Raw genomic sequence first — 21,209 nt, forward strand, 5'->3', positions numbered from 1 at the left:
ACTCCCATAATTAAGAACCATTGGACAAAGTGATCTGTTAAATTCTTCTAGTCCTAGCCCTGGCTGGTGTGGCTTTTCTCGCACATCAATGTTTCTCTCCCTCTCTTTCACCCTCCACTACCCCCTCTCTAAAAATAAATAAATAAAACCTTTTCTGAAATATATTTGTAAAATTCTTTTAGCCCTAGCATTTTAAGTTTCAGGTCTGGTGTTGTTCCTCAATTAGGATCTGCCTAATTATGAGTTACTGAGTTTTAGGACCTCCCAAATCACCTGGTATTCATCCTTGTCCTCTATGCAAGCTGAAAATAAGCAGAATGACAGTAGAAGGTTTTATAAATGTTCTACATGGTTTCTCATTCTCTGAAAATCCTCTTGCTTTAATAAAAGATCTGTCATCTCCAAATCCTCAATTCCCAAATGGAAAGTTTACATCAATTGAACTGAATGGATAATTTCTAGGTGTTCACTTGGTGTCTTGTAGACTTCTTTCATATCCTCAATCAATTCACCCTTCTACTTCAATTCACTTGACATATTCCTTGTTCCCAAGTGTTCTGGAACCAAGACAAAGGCAGAAATATAAGGTCAGTCACATGACTTAGAATCATTTTTTTCTTTCAGGAAAAGAACCACTGAAGTGCTTGTCCTGTGTGTGGAGTTACCACCTAGCGGGAGGAATCTGTGTCTCGGACTGTCTGGTGGGGCAATACAGAGTGGGAGAGGTACTGAGTGCTGTGTGTGGTGTGCCTTCTGCCCTTCCACAGGGGGAAGTGAGCTACTTTCTGTATGTCATTCTAGGCAAAGTAAATAAAGGCCTAAAATTCCTATACTCTCTGTAGTACAGGTGTAATATTTTAAAATCTACTGTTGCATCAGAGATTAAAGGTGCTATTTACCTATAGCTTTAATTTCAATCAAAGGGACACAGAATATATGAGATAAACAATGGGGAAACTAAGTAATGAGGGCCTCAGAATTAACTCTACATTCATTGCTCATGACCTTAGAAGTTTTGGGTCTACATAGGAATATTATGTCAGAAATTAGAAATATCTTCTTTCTTACCCCATTGTGAAACACTGAATAATGTTAGAACTACATAGTTGATGTTATTTTTCATCTCCTCTACCTCTCCACAGTGTATTAAGATATATTTTTATTTGCTTGCCTAGAAACTATGGATTTCTGAACCCACTAACTTCTTGATTATGTTTCGAAACTCTAGAAATTTAGTAAATGTCTCATGGTGAAATGAACATGATGACCCAACATGTTCACGTATGAGCTCTCTTTACATTCTGACATTAGCCCTCATTACACTTTGGTGAAACTGAAGTTCTGAGAGATTAAATAGTTGGTAAAGACCACAGGAGTCGTAAGTGTTACAACAAAGCCGGGACTGAACCCAGGAATTCTGGCTCCTAGTCCAGGATTTGATGAGATAATAATAGCTGAGAAAATACTTTGTCAGTGCCCAAAACAGGCCAAGGCACTCAAGAAAGACAATGTACTTTCCTTCGTTTTCCATCCTACCATCTTTTCAAAGCGAAGCAGTGAAACAGGAGCTACCTTTCCCCATCTACGTTTCTAGCACCATGAGTAAACGAGCAGCTTGTCAGGAGGGAGGCCACTTTCTCCTCATCTCTCAGTCCTCTTCCCATTGAGATTGAACTGCTTTAGTTAAACAGTCACAGCTTATATTATTCTAGGACAGAGGCCAAGCAGGTAATGAGTCAAAGGTGCTTGGTCAGAGAAAACCCCAGTGCAAACTGATGCACAGTGGAATTTGATGTTTCACCTATGTGTTGGTGACATCAGAACAAGTGGCAGGGGTGTCCAACCCACAGCCCAGGATGGCTATGAATGCAGCCCAACACAAACTTGTACATTTACTTAAAACCTTTTTTTTGTTCATCAGTTTTTATTAGTGTTTGTATATTTAATGTGTGGCCCAAGACAACTCTTCTTCAAGTGTGGCCCAGAGATACCAAAAGGTTGGATGCCTCTGGGTATATCAAGTAGGAGAGCATCAGATACAAAAGTGACACTGCCATGTGGGAATGATAAGTTTATGTGTGGAACATGCCAAATTTGAAATGTGGGCAATGAATGAAAATAATTTTGGTCTGTGAAGGTCAATATAAAATGGGCCAGACAAAACTTGTCCTTGACCAGGAACAGCATGAGCTATCAGTTTGTAACCTGAGCTGTTCTTGAGGCCCGTTCTCCCACTATGTTACCAGTGGATCTCAGAGGGAGAGGACCAGCAATGGATCCATCCAAGTGCTGAGAGTTAATTCTGTCTTTTATCCAGAACAGACCACCTTTCTCTTGTCTTCCATATGCCTCCCTTCTTTATGAAGACAAGAGAGAACTCCCATGTGGGATCTCCAGGGTCTTGAAAATCCCTCCTCCCTCAAAAGGAATTTCCTGATTGTTCTTGACAGGGGGAGAAATTTAACTGTGAAAAATGCCACGAGAGCTGCGTAGAATGCAAAGGACCTGGTGCCAAGAACTGTACTGTGTGCCCCGCCAACCTGCTGCTGCTCATGGATGACAGCCGCTGCCTGCAGTGCTGTGGCACCAATGATTCCAGTAATGCCCAGGAGTGCTGTGACTGCCAGGATACCACAGGTGAGGGAAGAGGAAGAGCAGCCTCAGAGGCAGGATGTGTCCTCAGGCTGCTGTTGGAAGCTGGAACTCCTTCCAGCTTCCAGGATAGAAAGTTCTGGAGAATCAATATAACTACCCTTTTATGGAATGCCTGCTATGTACCTGCCCACTGTACTTAAAACTTGCTGTCCATCATCTCATACAAGAAGATATTAATCCCATTTTACGGATGAGGAATCTGAGGCTCAAAAGGTTTGATGAGCATGCCCAAGTACACACCAATGTTAAGAGGCTCATCTGGAATTAGAATGTGGGTCCTCAGATCTGCAAAGCCTGCATTTTTTTCACTACTGTGCTACCTTCAACAGTAAAGCTCAAGTAGGCCTAGAGTTTTATCTTTACAAATTTCTTTTATTCGAATCTTTTCTTTTTATTCTTCACTTCTGAGAAAAAAAGGAAAAGAATCAAGTACCAAGGAAGCTGATGCCAATGTTATCTTGAAGAATCATGCTACAAAAATCAGCTTGAATGTAGCCTTCCCATTAGAGACCTAAAGCATGTTAGAAATGAGATTTCAGTGAAGGTTAAGAAGCAACAAACATTTTTAACCAGTTCCCAGCCCCCTAAATGTCTTCCACCCCCAACTTTATCCATATGGGTATTTGATCTGCATTGGCCACAAACTTAGATTCCAAATGGACTCATTTCTTCTTAAAAAATAATTTTGTTGTTTTTAATTATATTTTATTGATTATGCTATTACAGTTGTCCCAATTTTTCCCCCTTTTCCCCCTCCAGCCAGCATCCCCACTCCTTCATGCAATCCCCACACCATTGTTCATGGATCATGCGTGTAAGTTCTTTGGCTGCTCCATTTCCTACACTGTACTTTACATCCCTGTGGCTATTCTATAACTACCTGTTTGTATTTCTTAGTCCCTTACCTCTTCACCTATTTCCTTAAAACCCCTCACATCTGGCAACCATCTAAATGTTCTCCATATGCATAATTCTCTCTCTGATCCTCTGTGGAGGATCAGCTGTGCAGGGGCAGGGCAGTGGTGCTCTGATGTTATCTGTAGCTGTCCACTGTGTGTGCAGGCCAAGGTCAGCCCCCACCTGTGTTTTGCCTGGGTCCACCGTGCCTGAGCTATAAAGCAGTCTGAGATGGCTGCTACTTGTGTTGGGCTTGGAGATTCCCAGGCAGGCCAAGCTGTGAATCTAGGGTAGCTACTTCTAGTGCCATGCCTGGGGCCACTTAGCAAAAGGTATGAGGGCTGGGGGCTCACTGAGTCTGTCTGTTGCTTGTTTGAGAGGATTTAAGAAGTTGTGAAGCCACCACTTTGTGAAACCACTTGGCTTCACCACTTGGGAAGCCAAGACCAGCCATTCATATGGAAAAGCAGCTTGGGTGGGCCCATAAATTGGGTGGGTCAGAGTCTCTGGAGATCTCCAGCGCAGGGCAAACAGTTTTAGCCAGGTTGACAGGGTCTCAGATATGGCACCAGCCTTCTGGCTCTGTGGGGGAAGGGTTTAGAAAAGGGACAATGGCCTCTGCTCACCTTGATGTCAGACACTTCAGTTCCTCCCTATATGCCACTGGTGCCTTTTAAGCTGCTACCCCAGTGCTGGAGATCAGAGGGGGTGAGTCTGAGTAAGTTTGTGTGTGGCTTCTTTAAGAGGAACTGCTTGAAACCCTGGCTGGCGTAGCTCAGTGGATTGAGCTCGGGCTGCGAACCAAAGTATCGCAGGTTCAATTCCCAGTCAGGGCACGTGACTGGGTTGCAGGCCACGGCCCCCAGCAACCGCACATTGATGTTTCTCTCTCTCTCTCTCTCCCTACCTTCCCTCTCTAAAAATAAGTAAATAAAATCTTAAAAAAAAAAAAAAGAAGAACTGCTTGGGAATCTAGAAGCTTCTTCCACTGACACAACCCCCACTGGTTTTTGCAGCTAGAAGTTGTAGGAACTTATCTGCCTGGCACTGGGACCCTGGGCTGGGGGGTCTGGTCTGGGGCTGGGACTCCTCACTCCCAAGATATCCCTCCAGATTTTTATCCACCACACGTGGATGTGGGACGAGCCTTTTCTGCATCTGCGCCCCACTTACCAGTCTGGATGGATGTGATTTGTTTAATCCTGTAGTTGTCAGACTTCCATTCAACTCGATTTCTGTAAGTTCTGAGTGATGGTTGTTCTATATTTTATATGTAATTTTGATGTGGTTGTGTGAGGAGACAAGCCATGTCTAAAAATAAATTCTTAAAATAAATTCTCTAGTCCAGAAGTAGATCATTTCCTTGTGGTTCAGATGTATCATGGCCTGTATTTTGTCCTATATCACGGACAAAAAACACACATCATATTTATGGAAGCATATACATTTATAAAAGAAGTAGATCCCCAATCCATAACTGCTACCAGCCATTTCTACTTTATTTTTCTAATTAGCTTTTTCAATTAAATTCTAAAAAAGCATCTTTCCAAAAACTAAGGATTTACTCCTTTCAGCTTTCCCACCCCCACAAACAGCTGATTTCCCCAGCTCCTCATGTACATCCACCTTCAGGGTCTGACTGCCTAACACTCATGCTATGTCAGCTAAGAATAATAACCCTAATTACACTGATGGCTTTAAATGAAACCAGAAATGTGTGCATGTTGGCTACAGATTTTCTGTAAGACTGTTCTTATTAAAAACTAGTTAGTCAGTTTTTCTGGGCCTTCTGTGGCTCTCAAAGATCCACCTGGGGCAACTCTGCAAAAGTCTAAACACTCTTGATTACCTACTCGTTCTTTACTGAGGCCAGATCACAGAGGCCGCCCCTAACTCTGCAGACCCAAGACTGTAAGGCAGTAAGACGTGATTGCATATGGCGCCCTAGTAATTGAACCAACCTCGAAAGGTCTTTTATTGATTCTTCTGCCTCAGGCAGTATTTATCTCCAAGTACCACACATCAATTGCTTATCCATCCCTCTGGTGCTTTAATATTTCCTCCAGGGAAAAATTCTGTGCTGTATTGCTAATGAAAGCCATAATGATAGTGCTGTTACTTTAGAAAAGAAACTAGCTTAATGGGCAAAATCCCATGAGAATGAAAGTTGCAATAAAATAAAAAACTTGTTTATCACTAACGAAAAGAGGAAGATATAGTGGTGATGAATCAGATGTAATTAGCCAATATCTAATAAGCAAAAATAATTGCCTTTAAAATAGTTGGCAGCAGTACTACATCATTAAGTTAGTATGCACAATGTACCTAGAATCTCTCATAATATAATCCTGGAGGAAGACTCAGATGGCTCGAAAAGCATTTATGAAAGACTGTGTATTTCAGTTTGTACATCCAACGTGGCCTGCTCGGTTTTTTCTCTAGTTCTCTTATACTTTCTTTTGCAATCCCACTGGGTGTGTTAAAAAAGAAGTTAAGAAGCTTATTCAAGTCATACCACTTGAATAAATGGGTGAAAAGTAAGAAAAATGAACTCAACGCTGAAGTTATGGCTTAATCTTTCCTTCTGTGAGTTTTTTTAGTCCATGTTCTCAATTAAGGCATCAAAACAGAGGCTGATGAGTGACAGCCAGAGCTCTCAACATCAGCAATCTTAACGATGATAGAATTGCAAAGGTGGTACTTTTCTCCCCTGCCCACTAGAATAAGACCACAGAATACCAAAAAGTCAAAAACAGTTGTCAAAGTGTTTTATTCTAACATCTCCAGACTATGTCATGAAGTTAGGATCCCCGAGTTTGAATTCTGATTGTTTCACAAACAAGCTCTTACCTCTGACAATGTGAAAATTCACTTCTTCTTAATGGGCCTCAGTTTCTCAACTGTCAAGCACCGTGGTGACTTAAGGAAATCTAAGGTACCACACAGAAATGAGTCAATGATGTTATAAATAATCTTCTGTCTTTGATTGGTGGCACAATCATGTTGGACCAGGTTTAAGAGTAGCTGGGCAAGGGTCTCAAGTCTTAGCAAAAGCCAAAGTTAGTTATTTGGCATTTAGTGAATCATGGCCCAAGATGGAATATTTTTCTCAGGAGAGAAATAGAAGAATTGATTGTTAAAGTTGGATACTTAGCAGATGACCCATGAGGTATGGGGATGCAGGGGGCTCCCTTTGGATCTCAAACTGACCTTCATTCCAGAAGGGTTTGATGGCATCATCTGACACAGACTGGGACCCTCATGCAGTACTCAACCAGTTCTGCAGAGTGGTGTGGTGTGCCTATTAAGAAAATCAGAGAGTGATTCTACCACTTTAGATGTAAAAGATGAATGTGAAGTTCTTAACCTCAGAAACTAATTTTTCCCATTTCATCCTTTCTCTCTCATCTTTTCTCTCTCCCCTCTGCCTTTGGTGTCATCTTCCAACAGATGAGTGCATCCTTCCAGCAAGGGAGATTGAGTCTGCTCCTGAGCATTCCAAGACGGCCTTGCTCATCAGCTCCTTAATTATGCTGGTGCTTCTCCTTGGGGTAGCTGTGATCGTCTGGAGGAAATCACGGGGCCGAGCACAGCCAGCAGAGAAGTCAGGCTATGAAAAGCTGGCTGACCCGAGCAAGTCTTACTCCTCCTATAAGAGCAACTATCGCGAGAGCACCAGCTTTGAAGAGGACGAAGTGATTGAGTACAGGGACCGAGACTACGATGAGGATGACGATGATGACATAGTCTACATGGGCCAAGATGGCACTGTCTACCGGAAATTTAAGTATGGGCTGCTAGATGATGATGATGAAGATGAGCTGGAATACGATGATGAGAGCTACTCCTACCAGTAACAGAGGCCACCCCACCCCCCTCCCCTCACAGGCATGAGTGTGAGCCTTACAGTTTTGGGTTTTATCCTCACACACTAGGATGTCGTGTGGGTGTTTGTATTTGCTTCTTCACCGTGATTCCAACTACATTATATAAAAATGTTGAAGTGTTTTGCCCTTCCTTTAAGTGACTAAACCCAATACACCAGAATTGTTCAACCATAATTGAGGAACAAGGATAAAATATGGAGGAATTTTCCTAAAAACAATATGTCAAAATACAAAACACAGGAAGTAAAATAAGATTTGTACAAACTGTTTTATGTCATTTGTTTTTCCAAAAAGGAAGCAGGCCTACAGAAAATCTGTTTCATGGCTGCAGTGTGAGATATCTACTGCCTTCTGGAATTCTGGTATTTCTGTAAATGATTGAGGGGGATGAGGAGATGGGCGAGTTGTTTGTCTTGGGGGATTTTTCTCCCCTGATAGCTCTCTTCAGGCAGAGATTTGTCCTCTACAGGCAGCTAAAGAAGGTTCTCCTCCTCAACCATTTAACAGTTGACCCCAGATCGCCCCTGGTGAGCAAAAGAGACCACCTCCGCTGAGGCAGTCACAATCTGTTTAGAGACAAGGAAAGAAAAAGGAGGTAGCACCACAGCTGAGGAATCATGTGTTTGCCGGACTCTGATTTGTCTGCATCAATCCAGCGTCATCATGCTCCTAAGGAAGCTCAGGGGAAAAGTAGCAGCAAACCCCATAGGAAGGAAATCGCTAACTTTCCAAGAATTGCAGCATTACACCCTCAAGATTTTCTAAGAGCTTATCTGGTTGGAAACATCAGCTAAGACATCAAGTAATAAAAACAAGATGGCCTTGGTAACTTAAAATGGATAAAATGAACAAAACTCTAAAAAAGACTTTAGCTACTAAATCAGACAGCTTTCATGAATAGCCTGTCCCAGAACTGTGGACTCCCCATAGAAAAAGCTGGAATGGAGTCTCACCTGGATAAATCCACAACTTTCTACTCGTGAACCTAATCCCGCTGCTGCCTAGCCTTCCAACACTTTTTGTCCCTGTGATTTTCATTTCTAGATATTCTAAGCCTCCCTTTTTCCATGTTCCTGACAAGTACATGCTTGAATTCATGCACCTGGGACAGTTTTTCTGCAGATAATACAGAGAGAGGGACCCTGCTTTGTGAAATTGCCTAAGTAGGGTTTTATGGATATCCTTGTAAAAACACAAGTTATAGGTAGTACCAGGAGCAGACAACCACTTCTGGCTAGAAAGTGACATTTTCAGATGATGATGATAATTATAAAAACATTTAATGCACACCTACTATGTGCTAGGTACTGAGTTAATAATACCTTTCAAAAGAGATCACCCTACTTAATACCACCATAACTTCATGAGGTTGGTACCATTATCACTCTGTTTTTACAGGAAACCCAAGGCTTATGAGAGGTTAAGGTCACAGAAAGCTAATCAAGATTCAAGGAAAAAGAATAACCCTATAGTACATGTTCTTAATAATTATGCTACACTGGCATAAAGTGGGAAAAGTAACATTCTAAACCTAATAAAGGCATGTCTAATATTTTATTTTGTGATATGGTAACTGTATTATCTTTACTAAACTTGTGCATTTTTTTTTTCTTTTTTTAAACACAATGTGTCACTGACTCAAAAAATCTCTGTGAGAGGAAGTCTTCGGTTTATGAAAGGCTTCGGTGTTTCATTTTTCATTTAATTTTTTTTAATCCTCACCCAAGAACATGTTTTTTCATTGCTTTTAAAGAGAGAGGAAGGGAGAGAGAGAAACATCATGTGGTTGGAATGACACACCCATACATGCCCAGACTGCTGGAGATCAGTGCCAGACCAGGTATCATCTGTGTCAGGAGCTGGTGGGGGCAGAGGGGGGCAAATCACATGCCCCTGTGCCTGGGCCAGGGATTGAACCCACAATCTAGGCATGTACCCTGACTGGGAATCGAACCCACAACCTTCCAGTTATGGGATGATGCTCTAACCAACTGAGCCACACCAGCCAGGGCCTCAGTGTTTCCTTAGGGGAAGGTTCATAAAGGTTGGCCAACTTTCTCTGGAAAGGGCCAGCCAGTAGATACTTTAGGCTTTGCACAACTACTCAACTTAGCCACTGTGGCATGAATGAAGCCATCTGTGACAAATGGGTGGGATGTGTTCCAATAAAACTTTATTTGTGGACACTAAAATTTGGATTTAACATTATTTTTACATATCATAAAACATCATTCTTCTTTTGATTTTTTTCTCTAATCACTTGAAAATATAAAAACCATTCATAACTTATGGAAGTACGAAAACTGATGATGGGCTGGAATTGGCCATTAGACTAGACTGTGATTTGCTGACCTAATTTTTTAAAAAATGTAAGTGACCATGTGTATCACACACAGATACAATATGCTGTCAAGATTTTTGGTCATTTAAAAGCATTTCTTTAAAATATTTTTAAGCTCTGTTAGTTCCCCTTGTAATTCTTGGAAATAAATAAAAATACATGTAAGATAGCCACTATATCAATGGAAGAATTTCTCATCTCTTGCTATGTGATTACAAAGGTAGCCTGTAAAAAGAAGTAATTTTGTTTATACTGTGTTTTTCATCTCTCCTGATAATTCTAAAGCTCTGATAGATTGAGTTTGACATTTCTTTGTGTAGCCTGGAAATCATTTTCCAAAAATAGGTATTTATGATACACAGTTAAGGATTAAACTAGGTCAAGATGACCTTAAATATCAAGAAAAATTATGTTGTTGCTCTATGTGAGCCTGCAAAGAAGGTTCACGCTGTGTATTGGTTCAATGTGACATCTTTTCTTCTTTGTTTTTAGTCATGTCACATTACTCTCAGACTTCCGTTGAATACTGGCCTAGCAAATGTCTAAATAGGTAAATACGTGCTTGGAAAACATAGTCACTTTTTGGTTTTCTGTTTGCAAATAACTTGGAAATATTAAGAGCATCCTTGTAGACTGGAAATACATCAAAAGGCTGGGCAAAAAGTGTTCCAGTTCATACAAATTAATTTTAAAATTGGAAATAAAATTAAATCAAGACCAGATAATTCTATAGGGATTTATTAACAGACTATATCTGAGCACTTTGTATGCACTAGTACAATTAAGCATCACTTAATAAAGGAGATACTTTCTGAGAAATGTGTCTTAGGCCATTTAATTGTGTAACTATTGTAGAATGCCCTTACACAAACCTAGACAGTACAGCCTACTACACACCTAGGCTGTATGATATAGCTTATTCCTCCTAGGCTATAACTTTGTACAGCATATTACTGTACTAGATACTGTAGATAATTACAGCAATAGTATTTGTGTATCTAAACATATAAAAGTTACAGTAAAAATCCAGTGGTACACCTGTCTCGGGTACTTACCAGGAAGGGAGCTTGCAGAGCAGGAGGCTGCTCTGGGTGAGTCAGTGAGTGAGTGGTGAGTGAACGTGAAGACCTAGGATGCAACTGTATGCTACTGCAGGCTTTACAAACACTGTGCACTTACACTACACTGCATTTGAAAAAAAAAAGGTATTTTTCTTCAATAACAAATTAACTTTAGCCTCCCACAACTTATTTACTTTATAAACTTTTAATTTTTTAACTTTTCAACTCTTTTGTAATAACACAGCTTAAAACACACATTGTATAGCTGTCCAAAAATATTTTTTCTTTATATCCTTATTCTATAGGCTTTTCTATTTTCTTTTTACTTTTTAAACTTTTTTGTTAAAAAACAAGACACAAGCATACATGCCTACACTTGAGAGCAGTACAGTTGACCCTTAAACAGCACAGGTTCTAGGATCATGGATCCACTTATACGTGGATCTTTTTTTTTTTCCAGTAAATACACTTGGCTCTTTGTATCTGAGTTTCACATGGATGGGTTAAGCTAATCTCAGATGTGCAGGGCCTACTGTAGAATTAAAAGTTAAATGCAGATTTTCAAGTTTGAGGGACTTTGTACCCCTTTCTCCCAAGTTATTCAAGGGTCAACTCTATCTGGTAAAGGGTCAGGAAATGACTGTGAGAGGGTTAGGAAATCATGATTCATCTTCTGGGGCTTTGCTACCCAAAATAAAAGCTTTTCAATATCACAGAAGAGGAGGGGAGGCCTGGGGAGCTGTTAGAGAGTCTGAGAAGAATGCCTCTCACTGTAAGTGTTTAATTCATTGTGATCTCAGCCTGCAAGGAAAATTATATATATATATTATATATATATATATATATATAATATATATATATGGCTTATTAAACCCTTAAATAAAGTAAATACGTGTTTGCCAAACACAGAATTATAGGAACAGAACAAGACTGAGGTCAGGAAGATTACCATCGCTCAAAGTTATTCTTATCAGTCAAGACTTTCTGGTGGCTAGGAGTGATTCCGAACCTGATGCAAATTCTTTTGTATCCTTTTGGCTATTTTTAGTTATAAATGATAGAAAACTCAATCTAAACTAGCTTAAATGCAAAAGGAATTTATTGGCTCACTTAGTCAAAAAGTCTAGGGCTAGAAGTGGGATCAGGTGCTGCTGGAAATAGGGTTCACACCACGGCACTGGGATTGGTTTATCGCTGTCTCTTGCATCTATCTTATGTTGGCTCCATTCTCACCAGAGGTCACTCCTTATATTGGCAGAATGGCTGCCAGCGTGCCAAACTTCACCTCTTCTTGGGTTCACGTCCAATAGGGAAAAAGCCCTACCTCTGATCCAAGTCTCTAAAACTTCTGTATTATCTCATTGGCTCACAAAAGGCATTTGACAGCTTCCATTGTATAAATACTCCCATCATTGCCAATGTCAAGCTTCAGCTGCAATGTCACTTAATGTGGAGATGGAAAGAAATGTAAAGTGAACCATTATACAGTTTTTCTACCGTACAGATGCATTCAATATAAATAACCTCAATAGCTTAGCTAATAATAAAATGTAAAATAATGTGATGATTTGGGGATATTTGTCACCTGAGTTTTTAATATAGTTTTTTTTCACTTTATAACTTAAATTTTAATAATAGCTGTGTCTAACAACTAACTTAAAAATTTTCTAAAAAATTAACATCGGCTTTCATAAGCTGGGACAAACCAGATTCAACACACCATTCTTTTTACACACAATCTCTTCTTCTGTAATTGTTTTTTTCTCTCAATATCATGTCTCTCACCAAGAATTTCCTGTCTTTTTTTTTATTAGTTCCCTTCTCCAATGCTATCAGAAGGCCACAATTTTTTTTTTGCTCATTCCCATCAGCAATCAAAGAAAAACAAATTTAATCAATACTGCCTTAGCAAAGGCTTTTAATATAGCATGCAATTAATTCTGGAGCATTATTCACTGCTGCCTCTAGTGACATGGACAATTTCATGTATTACATACTTGCTATAGAGTAAGCCAGAGCATTCATTTTCTATTACTACATAACAACCGACCACACATTTAACAGCTTAAAATAGCATCCACTTATTAGCTCACAGTTTCATAGGTCAAAAGTCCAGGTGGGCTTGACTGGGTCCTCTGCTTAGGGTCCCCTAGGGTCAAAATCAAGGTGTCAGCCAGGCTGGCTCTTAACCGGGAACTCTGAGGAATAATTTTTTCCAAGGACTCAGGTTGCTGGCAGAATTCGGTTTCTTATGGCTATTAGAATGAGATCCCTGCCTTCTTTCCTGGCTGTGGGTCAGGGGTCACCCTCAGATCTGAGAAGCCACACTCTGGTCTTGTGAATGTCCCTCCTTCTTCCTTTCAAGCTGACATTTGTAACACTGAATCCTTTTCATGCTCAGAATCTTCCCGACTTGTCCTCTTGCTACCAGCTGGAGAAAAGTCTGCTTTTATAAGAAAGGACTCATGCCATTAGATTAGGCCCAAATCTCCCTTTGGCTGTGATGCAACATAACTGTAGACAGGATACCTTTTCATGGTCAGGGTCCTAGGGTTAGAGGGAGAAACTGTGAGGGGCCGTTTTAGGATTCTGCCTACCATAGTCTACAAAACTCTTTTAGAAATCGATTTAGCAAAATGCATCAAGTCTTTTCAATGTGCGTTCTGTTTCAATTATCTAATTCCTTGCTGGAAAATATAAGCAGAACCAAAGTGTTCACAATCAAAAGTTCATTTTTGTTTATAATTTAAAACTACTTCACAACACTTTACAAGTAAGTTTATAAAGATTATACAAAATATGCTATATTAGTTACATATAAAAATAAGCAAGAAATAAAATAAGCACTACCATTTCAAGTGTACTTCTGAAGTTAAACACCTATGTGAATTATGCAAGCTAAACTGTAGGAAGCAAAGACAAACAACATCATCTATCCCCAAAGAGCTCAATATTGAAAACAAGACATGTGTACAAGTAACCACAAAATGAAGGAGAATCCAAGCAAAACAATAATTCAGGGAAAAGGGAAACAATAAAGCCATTGGAATGCAGAGACTGTTGGGAAAAACAGTTTGTTGCAATCTGCGATATTTTGGGAGAAAAGCTGAGGGAAGTGTTTGGAAGAATAAAAGGGTGTGCAGAGCGCGGCAAGAGTGAGCAGCAAGTCTCTGTCTCGACTTGCCTGTGGCCTGTAAAGTGGCAAGCACTTTTCACCTGAACTTGAAATCACAGGTCAATTTCTACTACATGTGATAGGTTATTAGAGGCCAGATAAACACAGCAAGCAGATAAGTAGCGTCTCGTCCTATATTATTTCTTTCTTGTGTGCTTGTTCTCAAAGCACTGGTAAGCCTGAAAAGTGGGAAACTTCTACATATGTCAAAAGACATTGGCTCGGCTCTGACCAGTGTGGCTCAGTTGGTTAGGTGTCATTCCTCAAGGAGAAACGTCACCAGTTCAATCCCCAGTCAGGCCACATGTCTGGATTGTGGGTTTGGTCCCCAGGTCAGGGTACACAGGAGAGGCAACTGATCAATTTTTCTCTCCATCTCTTTCTCCCTCCTTTCTGCTCTCTTTAAAAATAAATAAATAAAATTAAAGAAAAAATAATAATTTTGGCTTAAGATCAGCTTGACGAACTTTGTCTTTATTTCAGTTCCAACAATACATCTCATATTGTATTCTGTCCATTCATAAACTATTCCTAGTATGAGGTTGTTTTATTTTTTTATCTGGATGGGGGCATGCTGATTGGATTCACCATTGCTGTATTCATTTGTATATAAAGGTGGTTTGAGTCACAGAAATACCAGAAGTTAGGAGATTAAAGATTCCTGGAATGGAATTTACTAGCAGTGAAAGCAGCTTAATAGTCTCCCTCCCATAAGCCTACTATTTTGAAGGGATTTGTGAAGTAAGATTATGTGAGGGGGAAAAACGTACACAACTTGCTCTGTACACTTAATCTGGAACCAAAGACACACCCTCAGTGCTTGCTCACAAGGCTTTCTTCTTCTTGGCAAAGCAAATAACACTCCAACAGAGTGGTTTTAAGTAACCAGATCATTAACTGGATTTTCTTACATGGTTTCTCAGAAGACAGAGAAATAGGAGATTGTTCTTTCAGAAACCCAAACAGTGATTTGTTCCAAAACCTGGAGAAAATTAAATTTGATCTTCACTGAAGTGATAGAAGTTTTGGTTAAAGAGCCATACATTCAATAAACACGTTGGCCAAATGCTTGACCTTTAATGACATGTGTTGTCTAAAAAGCAACCATAGTTCCACCCCAGTAGAACAGTTTCTTTCTTTTTTATTTTTTTTAAGATTTTATTTATTTTTTTAGAGAGAGGAAAAGAGAGGGAGAAAGAGAGGGAGACGAACATCAACGTAAGAGAGAAACATCAATTGGCTGCCTCTCACACGCCCCTGACCAGGGACCTAGCCTGCAATCCAGACATGTGCCCAGACCGGGAATCAAACCAGCGACCTATCAGTCTACAGGATGACACCCAGCCCACTGAGCCACTGCACCAACCAGAGCAGAAGAGTTTCTTAATAGAAATCCTATTTACACCTTGATTGTCCAAGAGAATTTAGGCTTCTACAGAAAATCCCTTTTTTCTCTCCAAGTCTTGAAAAACTCAAATGTTAAGAGTTTGGCTACAAAGCCATAGGTGATCTTAGGAGTGTGCTGAGAACACTGGAAAAGGAAGAAGGACGGCAATCCAGTTTTCTTCTAGGTCACTTTTACTTTGAATCCATGTAGGAAAATCCATTCAATACAGGACTTGAAAGTGGCATGAGCCTTGGCTGGTGTGGATCAGTGGATTGAGTGCTGGCCTGCAAACCAAAGGGTCACTAGTTCAATTCCCAGTCAGGGCATATACTTGGGTTGTGGACCAGATCCCTGGTGGGGGGGACGTAAGAGGCAACCACACACTACTATTTCTCTCCCTCTCTTCCTCCCTCCCTTCTCTTCTCTCTAAAAATAAGTAAATAAAATCTTTTTAAAAAATAAGTAAAAAAATAAAGGAGGCATGAGAATAGAGTTGGGCAGCAGGCCTGTCTGAACTCTGGAGCAAAAACTAGTGACGGCATCTGAAGGACAAAGCTATAGCTCATCATGCTCCTCCACCCAAATCCAGCCAGCCCACAGGTGCTGCACCCCTAATGGCCTGAGCTTCAGATGCTACATTGGAACCGGAGCTGTGCAAATGGGGCAGGTAGGGGTAGGAGATCTGACAGTCAAGACAATTAGGTGGAGCCCTGACCAGATAGCTCAGTTGGTTAGAGCATCATCCCAATATGCCAAGGTTGTGGGTTCAGTCCCCATCAGGGAACATGCAAGAATCAACCAATGAACATATAAATAAGTGGAACAACAAATTGATCTCTCTCTCTCTCTCTCTCTCAAATCAATACAATAAAAAAAAAGCAATCAGGTGGAAGCAAGTAAAAACCCACAATCTGAGTTCTGTGGGATTATTGAAAGGTAATATTTGATCTGAGTTCCAAATTCCTGTCCTTTGGATAGCAAATTTATAAAGGTGGCTTGAGCAGTGTTTTCAGTGTTGATCTGTTCCTGAACCAAAGGGCAAATGCCAAATCAAATTGCTAATCAAGAAGTGACTAGGCCGATAAAATCCTTGACAAATGCATTTTCAGCTGACTTCTTATTCCTGGACTATGAGGGATCATGAATGATCTTTGTGCCTGATGTGCCAAGGATGTGCTGAGAGCACTTTCTCTCTCTATCTCTCCCACCCTCTCTCTCTCTGTCTCTCTCTCTGTTTTTCTCTCCCATGATCCCTTTGGACATACTCCATGCTGAGTCCTTTATTGCCTTTGTAACTTCCTTTGCAGCACAGCTGTATAACATCTGCATAATTTCTCTGCCCTGTGTTTCTGTTGACTTTTCACTTTTAAAGACATGTTTGTCTGTCAAATCAGTTTCATCCTCTGTAGATGAATTTCTAATGGCCTTAAATAGGCTTGACTCTTGACACTTGTGAGGATTAAAAGAGATAATGCATATAAATATCCGTTGTAAACTGTAATAAGATACAACAATGTTATTATTTCCCTGTCTACCTGTAATCCATTCTAGGCAGCATGTCACTTACACTGTAGACACTGGGAGATATCAAACAATATTCTCAGACCAGCCATTGGGATGTGGTTTCTCAGAAAACCAGTCGGGTCAGTCAGAGGTGGCTACATGATTTGTGGTGCTCAATGTAAAAATTATTGAGACTTTGAAGATGGCAGAAGCAGAGCATTGAACTAAATATGAGACCCTTCCAAAACATCAGGACCTCTGCAACTGCCCAAAGGGCACACCCGTGAAGCTGACCTTGACTATAATATATTCAGAGCACCAGGAGGCTTGCAAAATGCATCAGCTACTGCATCTACATCTACCTGCAAGGTGGGGGGGGTGGTAAAAAATTTAGATACCAAAAGTGGCTGCTTTGGGAAAAAGGGATGAAGAGCATTTTAAGATCTATAAATCAAATGCTTTTTAGACAGAAGGAAAATACTGAGGAAGATGGCTTGATATGAAAGAGGAAGAATTTCTTTTCAAGATATAAAGGGTTAATTCAAAGAGAGCTGGTCTTCAAATGCAAACATCTTCCTTTCCATCTTAGCTCTGTGTGACACTGGCCAAGTCACTTGAGATAATGTACATAGCTGTGCCTTGTGTATTGTAAGCTTGTAAGGTGCGGAACAACTACGTGTAAACTTCTGTTAGCCCTTTTAAAAAGACACACATGAGAGCATTTGAGATCCTGCCTCCCAGAACTGTCATCAGTTTGGCTCAAATAAACTTATAAAATTCAAAGCAAACAAATAAATGAATACACACAAACACACTCTGACGTTGGGCCTCATCTGTGTGCAGCTCTAAACACTCCGTCCAGGGCAATAGGCAGGGAGGCCTTTACGTTGTCCTAAATCAGTCTTTTTATTTTCTTCAAGTTTTCCTGGTTTCTATTGTCTCTGGGCTAAAAACAAAAACCAAAAACAAACTACCTTTTGTTGATTTGTAGAAGTCTTTGCCACACTCTAACGCGTAGGAGCAGACAGGAGGAAGGGCCGGCGGTACTCACCCAGCCTGACCTTCTCAGCTTGTGACGTCAGAGCTCTGTCCGCGTAGCAGAAGAACGGAGAACGTGGGAAATGGGCGAGGAGGCCACGCTGTGTCTCCTGTTCTTTTTTTCCTGCTAGCTTGCCAGCTGCTCTGAGCTGCCACGACAGAAGAAATCTGCAAGGCTCTTCTCCTTTATTTGGAGCCATGGTTTCTTTCTCATTCTTTTCCTGAAAATTTTTTTCAATACACATGATAAGGTGGAAACCAGAGGATGTTTACAAGAACAAACTCGTCTTTCCTCAAATGGAGACTTTTAGAGACCTTTGGCATTTGCAGGAAAGTCTGCTATGCTGTTCTTTCCTCCACATCAAGGTACCAGGAAAAGGGCAGGGACATCATGCTCCCTTCGAGACTGCGTCTGGGTGAGGTAAGGAGAGCCTGGTTCCTTCGGTGGAAATGCATTCAGCAATTGTTTCCTGGAGATCTACATACCAGGAACCACATGAGGGTGATGGAAATGAAGTCAAATAAATCGGAATTTCTCTGGGAGTCTGTCCCTCAACATCAGGGACATCATCTTATTCCACTTTGTACCCCTAGCATATAGCACAGTGTCCCTTGTCCCATAACAATTTGTGAAGTGCTTATTTGCTCATAGAAATCATCACCAACGAATGAATAAAACTGGACTCTGCACATAGGGTGAGGACAAAGTAAATTTGCAGTTGTGAGTCCAAGAAACACAGAGTTTATTCTGATATTATTGTTTATTAAGGATTGTATTATTTTCCATACTAACAACTGTAAATGTACTTCTGCCCCACCCTGTATAATGTAGGGAAAAACTTGCTGTGTCTTTTCAAGATGGCAGCAAGTTACAATGTTAACTTTGGCCAGAAGAACACCATTACAACAATAATTAGCATTTTTCAAGTACATACAATTCTTCAGGTACTATTGAAAGCACTTTGGCCCTGATCATTGTTGGCTCATTTGGTTGGGCATTGTCCAACCAAAGGGTTAAAGTTTTCCCATTCAATTCCTGTTGAAGGCATGTGCCTGGGTTCCGTACTGATCAGAGTGCACTCGGGAGGCAACCGATCAATGTTTCTTGCCATCGATGTTGCTCTCCAGGAGAAAATTAAGTGTTAATACATGTGCACAGGGAAGTCACATTAAGCATGAGAATTCCAAAGAAAGTAAGGCAAAGTTAGGTGTAAATGTCAGCTGGGGTCTAGGATGACTAAGGGAAGGCAGACAATTTACAAGGAGTTGCTTGAATTAGTGTTTAGTGAAGACATGTCTGTTGGGCCATCTTAAAATGGGACACAGGGAGATTTTTGACCAAATAGGCCTTGCTAGGCTCCTTCCAGTCTACCACACCTAGCTCATATTATAGTTACCTGGGATGGGATCTCCCTTCCTGGAACAGTCCTGTGAATCCTTTTAGGCACTTAGAGGGAAAGTCAAAGGTTTTTCCTTTGTCTTTCTTTTCTTAAACATAACCAGTTTAAAATAATACCCCAAAAGGTGTATTTTGGGGTGGCCAACTCTGCTCCCCCTCTCAGACCTCTGCCTTCTCCCTGTATCCTCATGTGTGAAAGGAGAGCTGGAGGGCTCTCTGGAGTGCCTTTGTAAGAACACTAATCCCATGGACGAGGGCTCGGTCCTCCCAGAGACCCCACCTGCTCACACACAGGTGTCAGAGCTTCAGCTACTCAGTTGCAGGGAACACATCCAGTGTTGGTGTATTGGGATCATCTATACCTCCAATTAAAACAGTAAACATTTGAAATTCACCTAGACATTATAGATTTGGAAATGCCAAGACCATTTTAAATCCACAGCTATCCTCCCTAATTTAAACACCTATACATCAAAATAAAATGTGCACATGAATAACATAAAACCTGCACTGTAATCAGGTAAAAGGTTACCACCTCACTATGTCCTAATAGACTGAAAAATCTAACTCAGGATTTGCCAAACTATGGGCTTCTGAGCCACATCTTTCTAGCTGCCTCAGTGAAATTTTGAAACATAGCTCTACGCCCATTTATTTACGTAGTGTCCGTGGTCCGTTTTCACTGTGGCAAAACCCGAAGAACTCATTCTCTGGCCTTTTACACACACACACACTCCTTGTCAACCCTGCTACAGATAAAGTTTACAGTCTTGAGCACAGGGCCAGAGTTTTGGTCTATAGACTGTTACTGTCCTGTAAACTGTCCACCACTGAAACTGAGAATGTTTGGATCTTTTATAGCACTTGACATTGCCAGGACATCCAAATGTGACTGTTTTTCTAGTGATTTACTGTATTTTTTAAAGTATTAATTCATGAAAAATTAGAAAAAAATTTTAGAATTTACAAATTTTCTCTGAGAAAAGTATCATTTAATATCCATGATTTTTAACTAGGTCTTAAAGGATAACAAAATTCAGCCCTAGAGGTTTCATCTACAACATAGATTTTTGCCTTGAACAATGAAATGAAACTAAAAAGAGGCAGGGCCAAGGAAGTTTCAAAAAGTATTTGTCCCACAAGCTTGGTTCCTGGTGAAGCTCTAATTCTATTGATGTAGTCAGATCCCAATATCAGAGATAAATTGTTTCTAACTAATGTATACAGAGGACTATCTATACACATATAGGTATTCATGAAATTAAAATATAGTTCAAGACCTCTAAAAGCTTACATTCTAAGAACTACGGTGATTGTAAAAATACAAGACATTGGACTATTACGGAGTTGGTATGTGAATTCATATATTTATGAATGTCACTCAAATATATCCATCCCCCTTCTGTTAAGTGCCTTTCAATCTGAGTACTGCACAGTGGGCACCCCCTCCCCCATCTGTGGGAAATATGTTCCAAGGACACCAGTGGATGCCTGAAACTGCAGATAGTATGACATCCTACATATGCTACATTTTTTCTTATACAATGATAAAGTCTTTTTTTAATTTTATTTTTATTAATTTCATGGGGGGCGAGAAAGAAAGAGAAACATAAACTTGCTGTTCCACTTCTTTATGCATTCACTGGTTGCTTCTTGTACGAGTCTTGACTGGGGATCGAATCCACAACCGTGGTGTATTGGGACAATGCTCTAAGCTACCCATCCAGGGCAATAAGATTTAACTTATAAATTAGGTACCATAAGACATTAACAACTACTAATACTAAAACAGATTATAACAATATACTGTAATAAGTTATATGAATGTGATCTCTCTATGATAACTCAGCTGGCTACGAAGCAACC

General features: G+C 40.3%; 1 protein-coding gene across 2 annotated transcripts in view; it reads left to right on the plus strand.

Moving 5' to 3' along the window:
* Positions 1 to 9,631, plus strand: part of PCSK5 (proprotein convertase subtilisin/kexin type 5) — a 419,139-nt gene extending 409,508 nt beyond the window's left edge. For both annotated transcript variants that reach the window (XM_045840308.1, XM_045840309.1), the window contains 3 exons: positions 625 to 725; positions 2,451 to 2,637; positions 7,003 to 9,631. In XM_045840308.1, the coding sequence (XP_045696264.1) occupies positions 625 to 725; positions 2,451 to 2,637; positions 7,003 to 7,409 (695 nt within the window). In that variant the 3' untranslated portion in view covers positions 7,410 to 9,631. The remainder of the gene's footprint in view (positions 1 to 624; positions 726 to 2,450; positions 2,638 to 7,002) is intronic.
* Positions 9,632 to 21,209: the final 11,578 nt, after the last annotated feature.

This window comes from Phyllostomus hastatus, unplaced genomic scaffold (assembly GCF_019186645.2).
Source record: "Phyllostomus hastatus isolate PE091 unplaced genomic scaffold, TTU_PhHast_1.1 phas_contig_34, whole genome shotgun sequence".
In the NCBI taxonomy this organism is placed as follows: domain Eukaryota; kingdom Metazoa; phylum Chordata; class Mammalia; order Chiroptera; family Phyllostomidae; genus Phyllostomus; species Phyllostomus hastatus.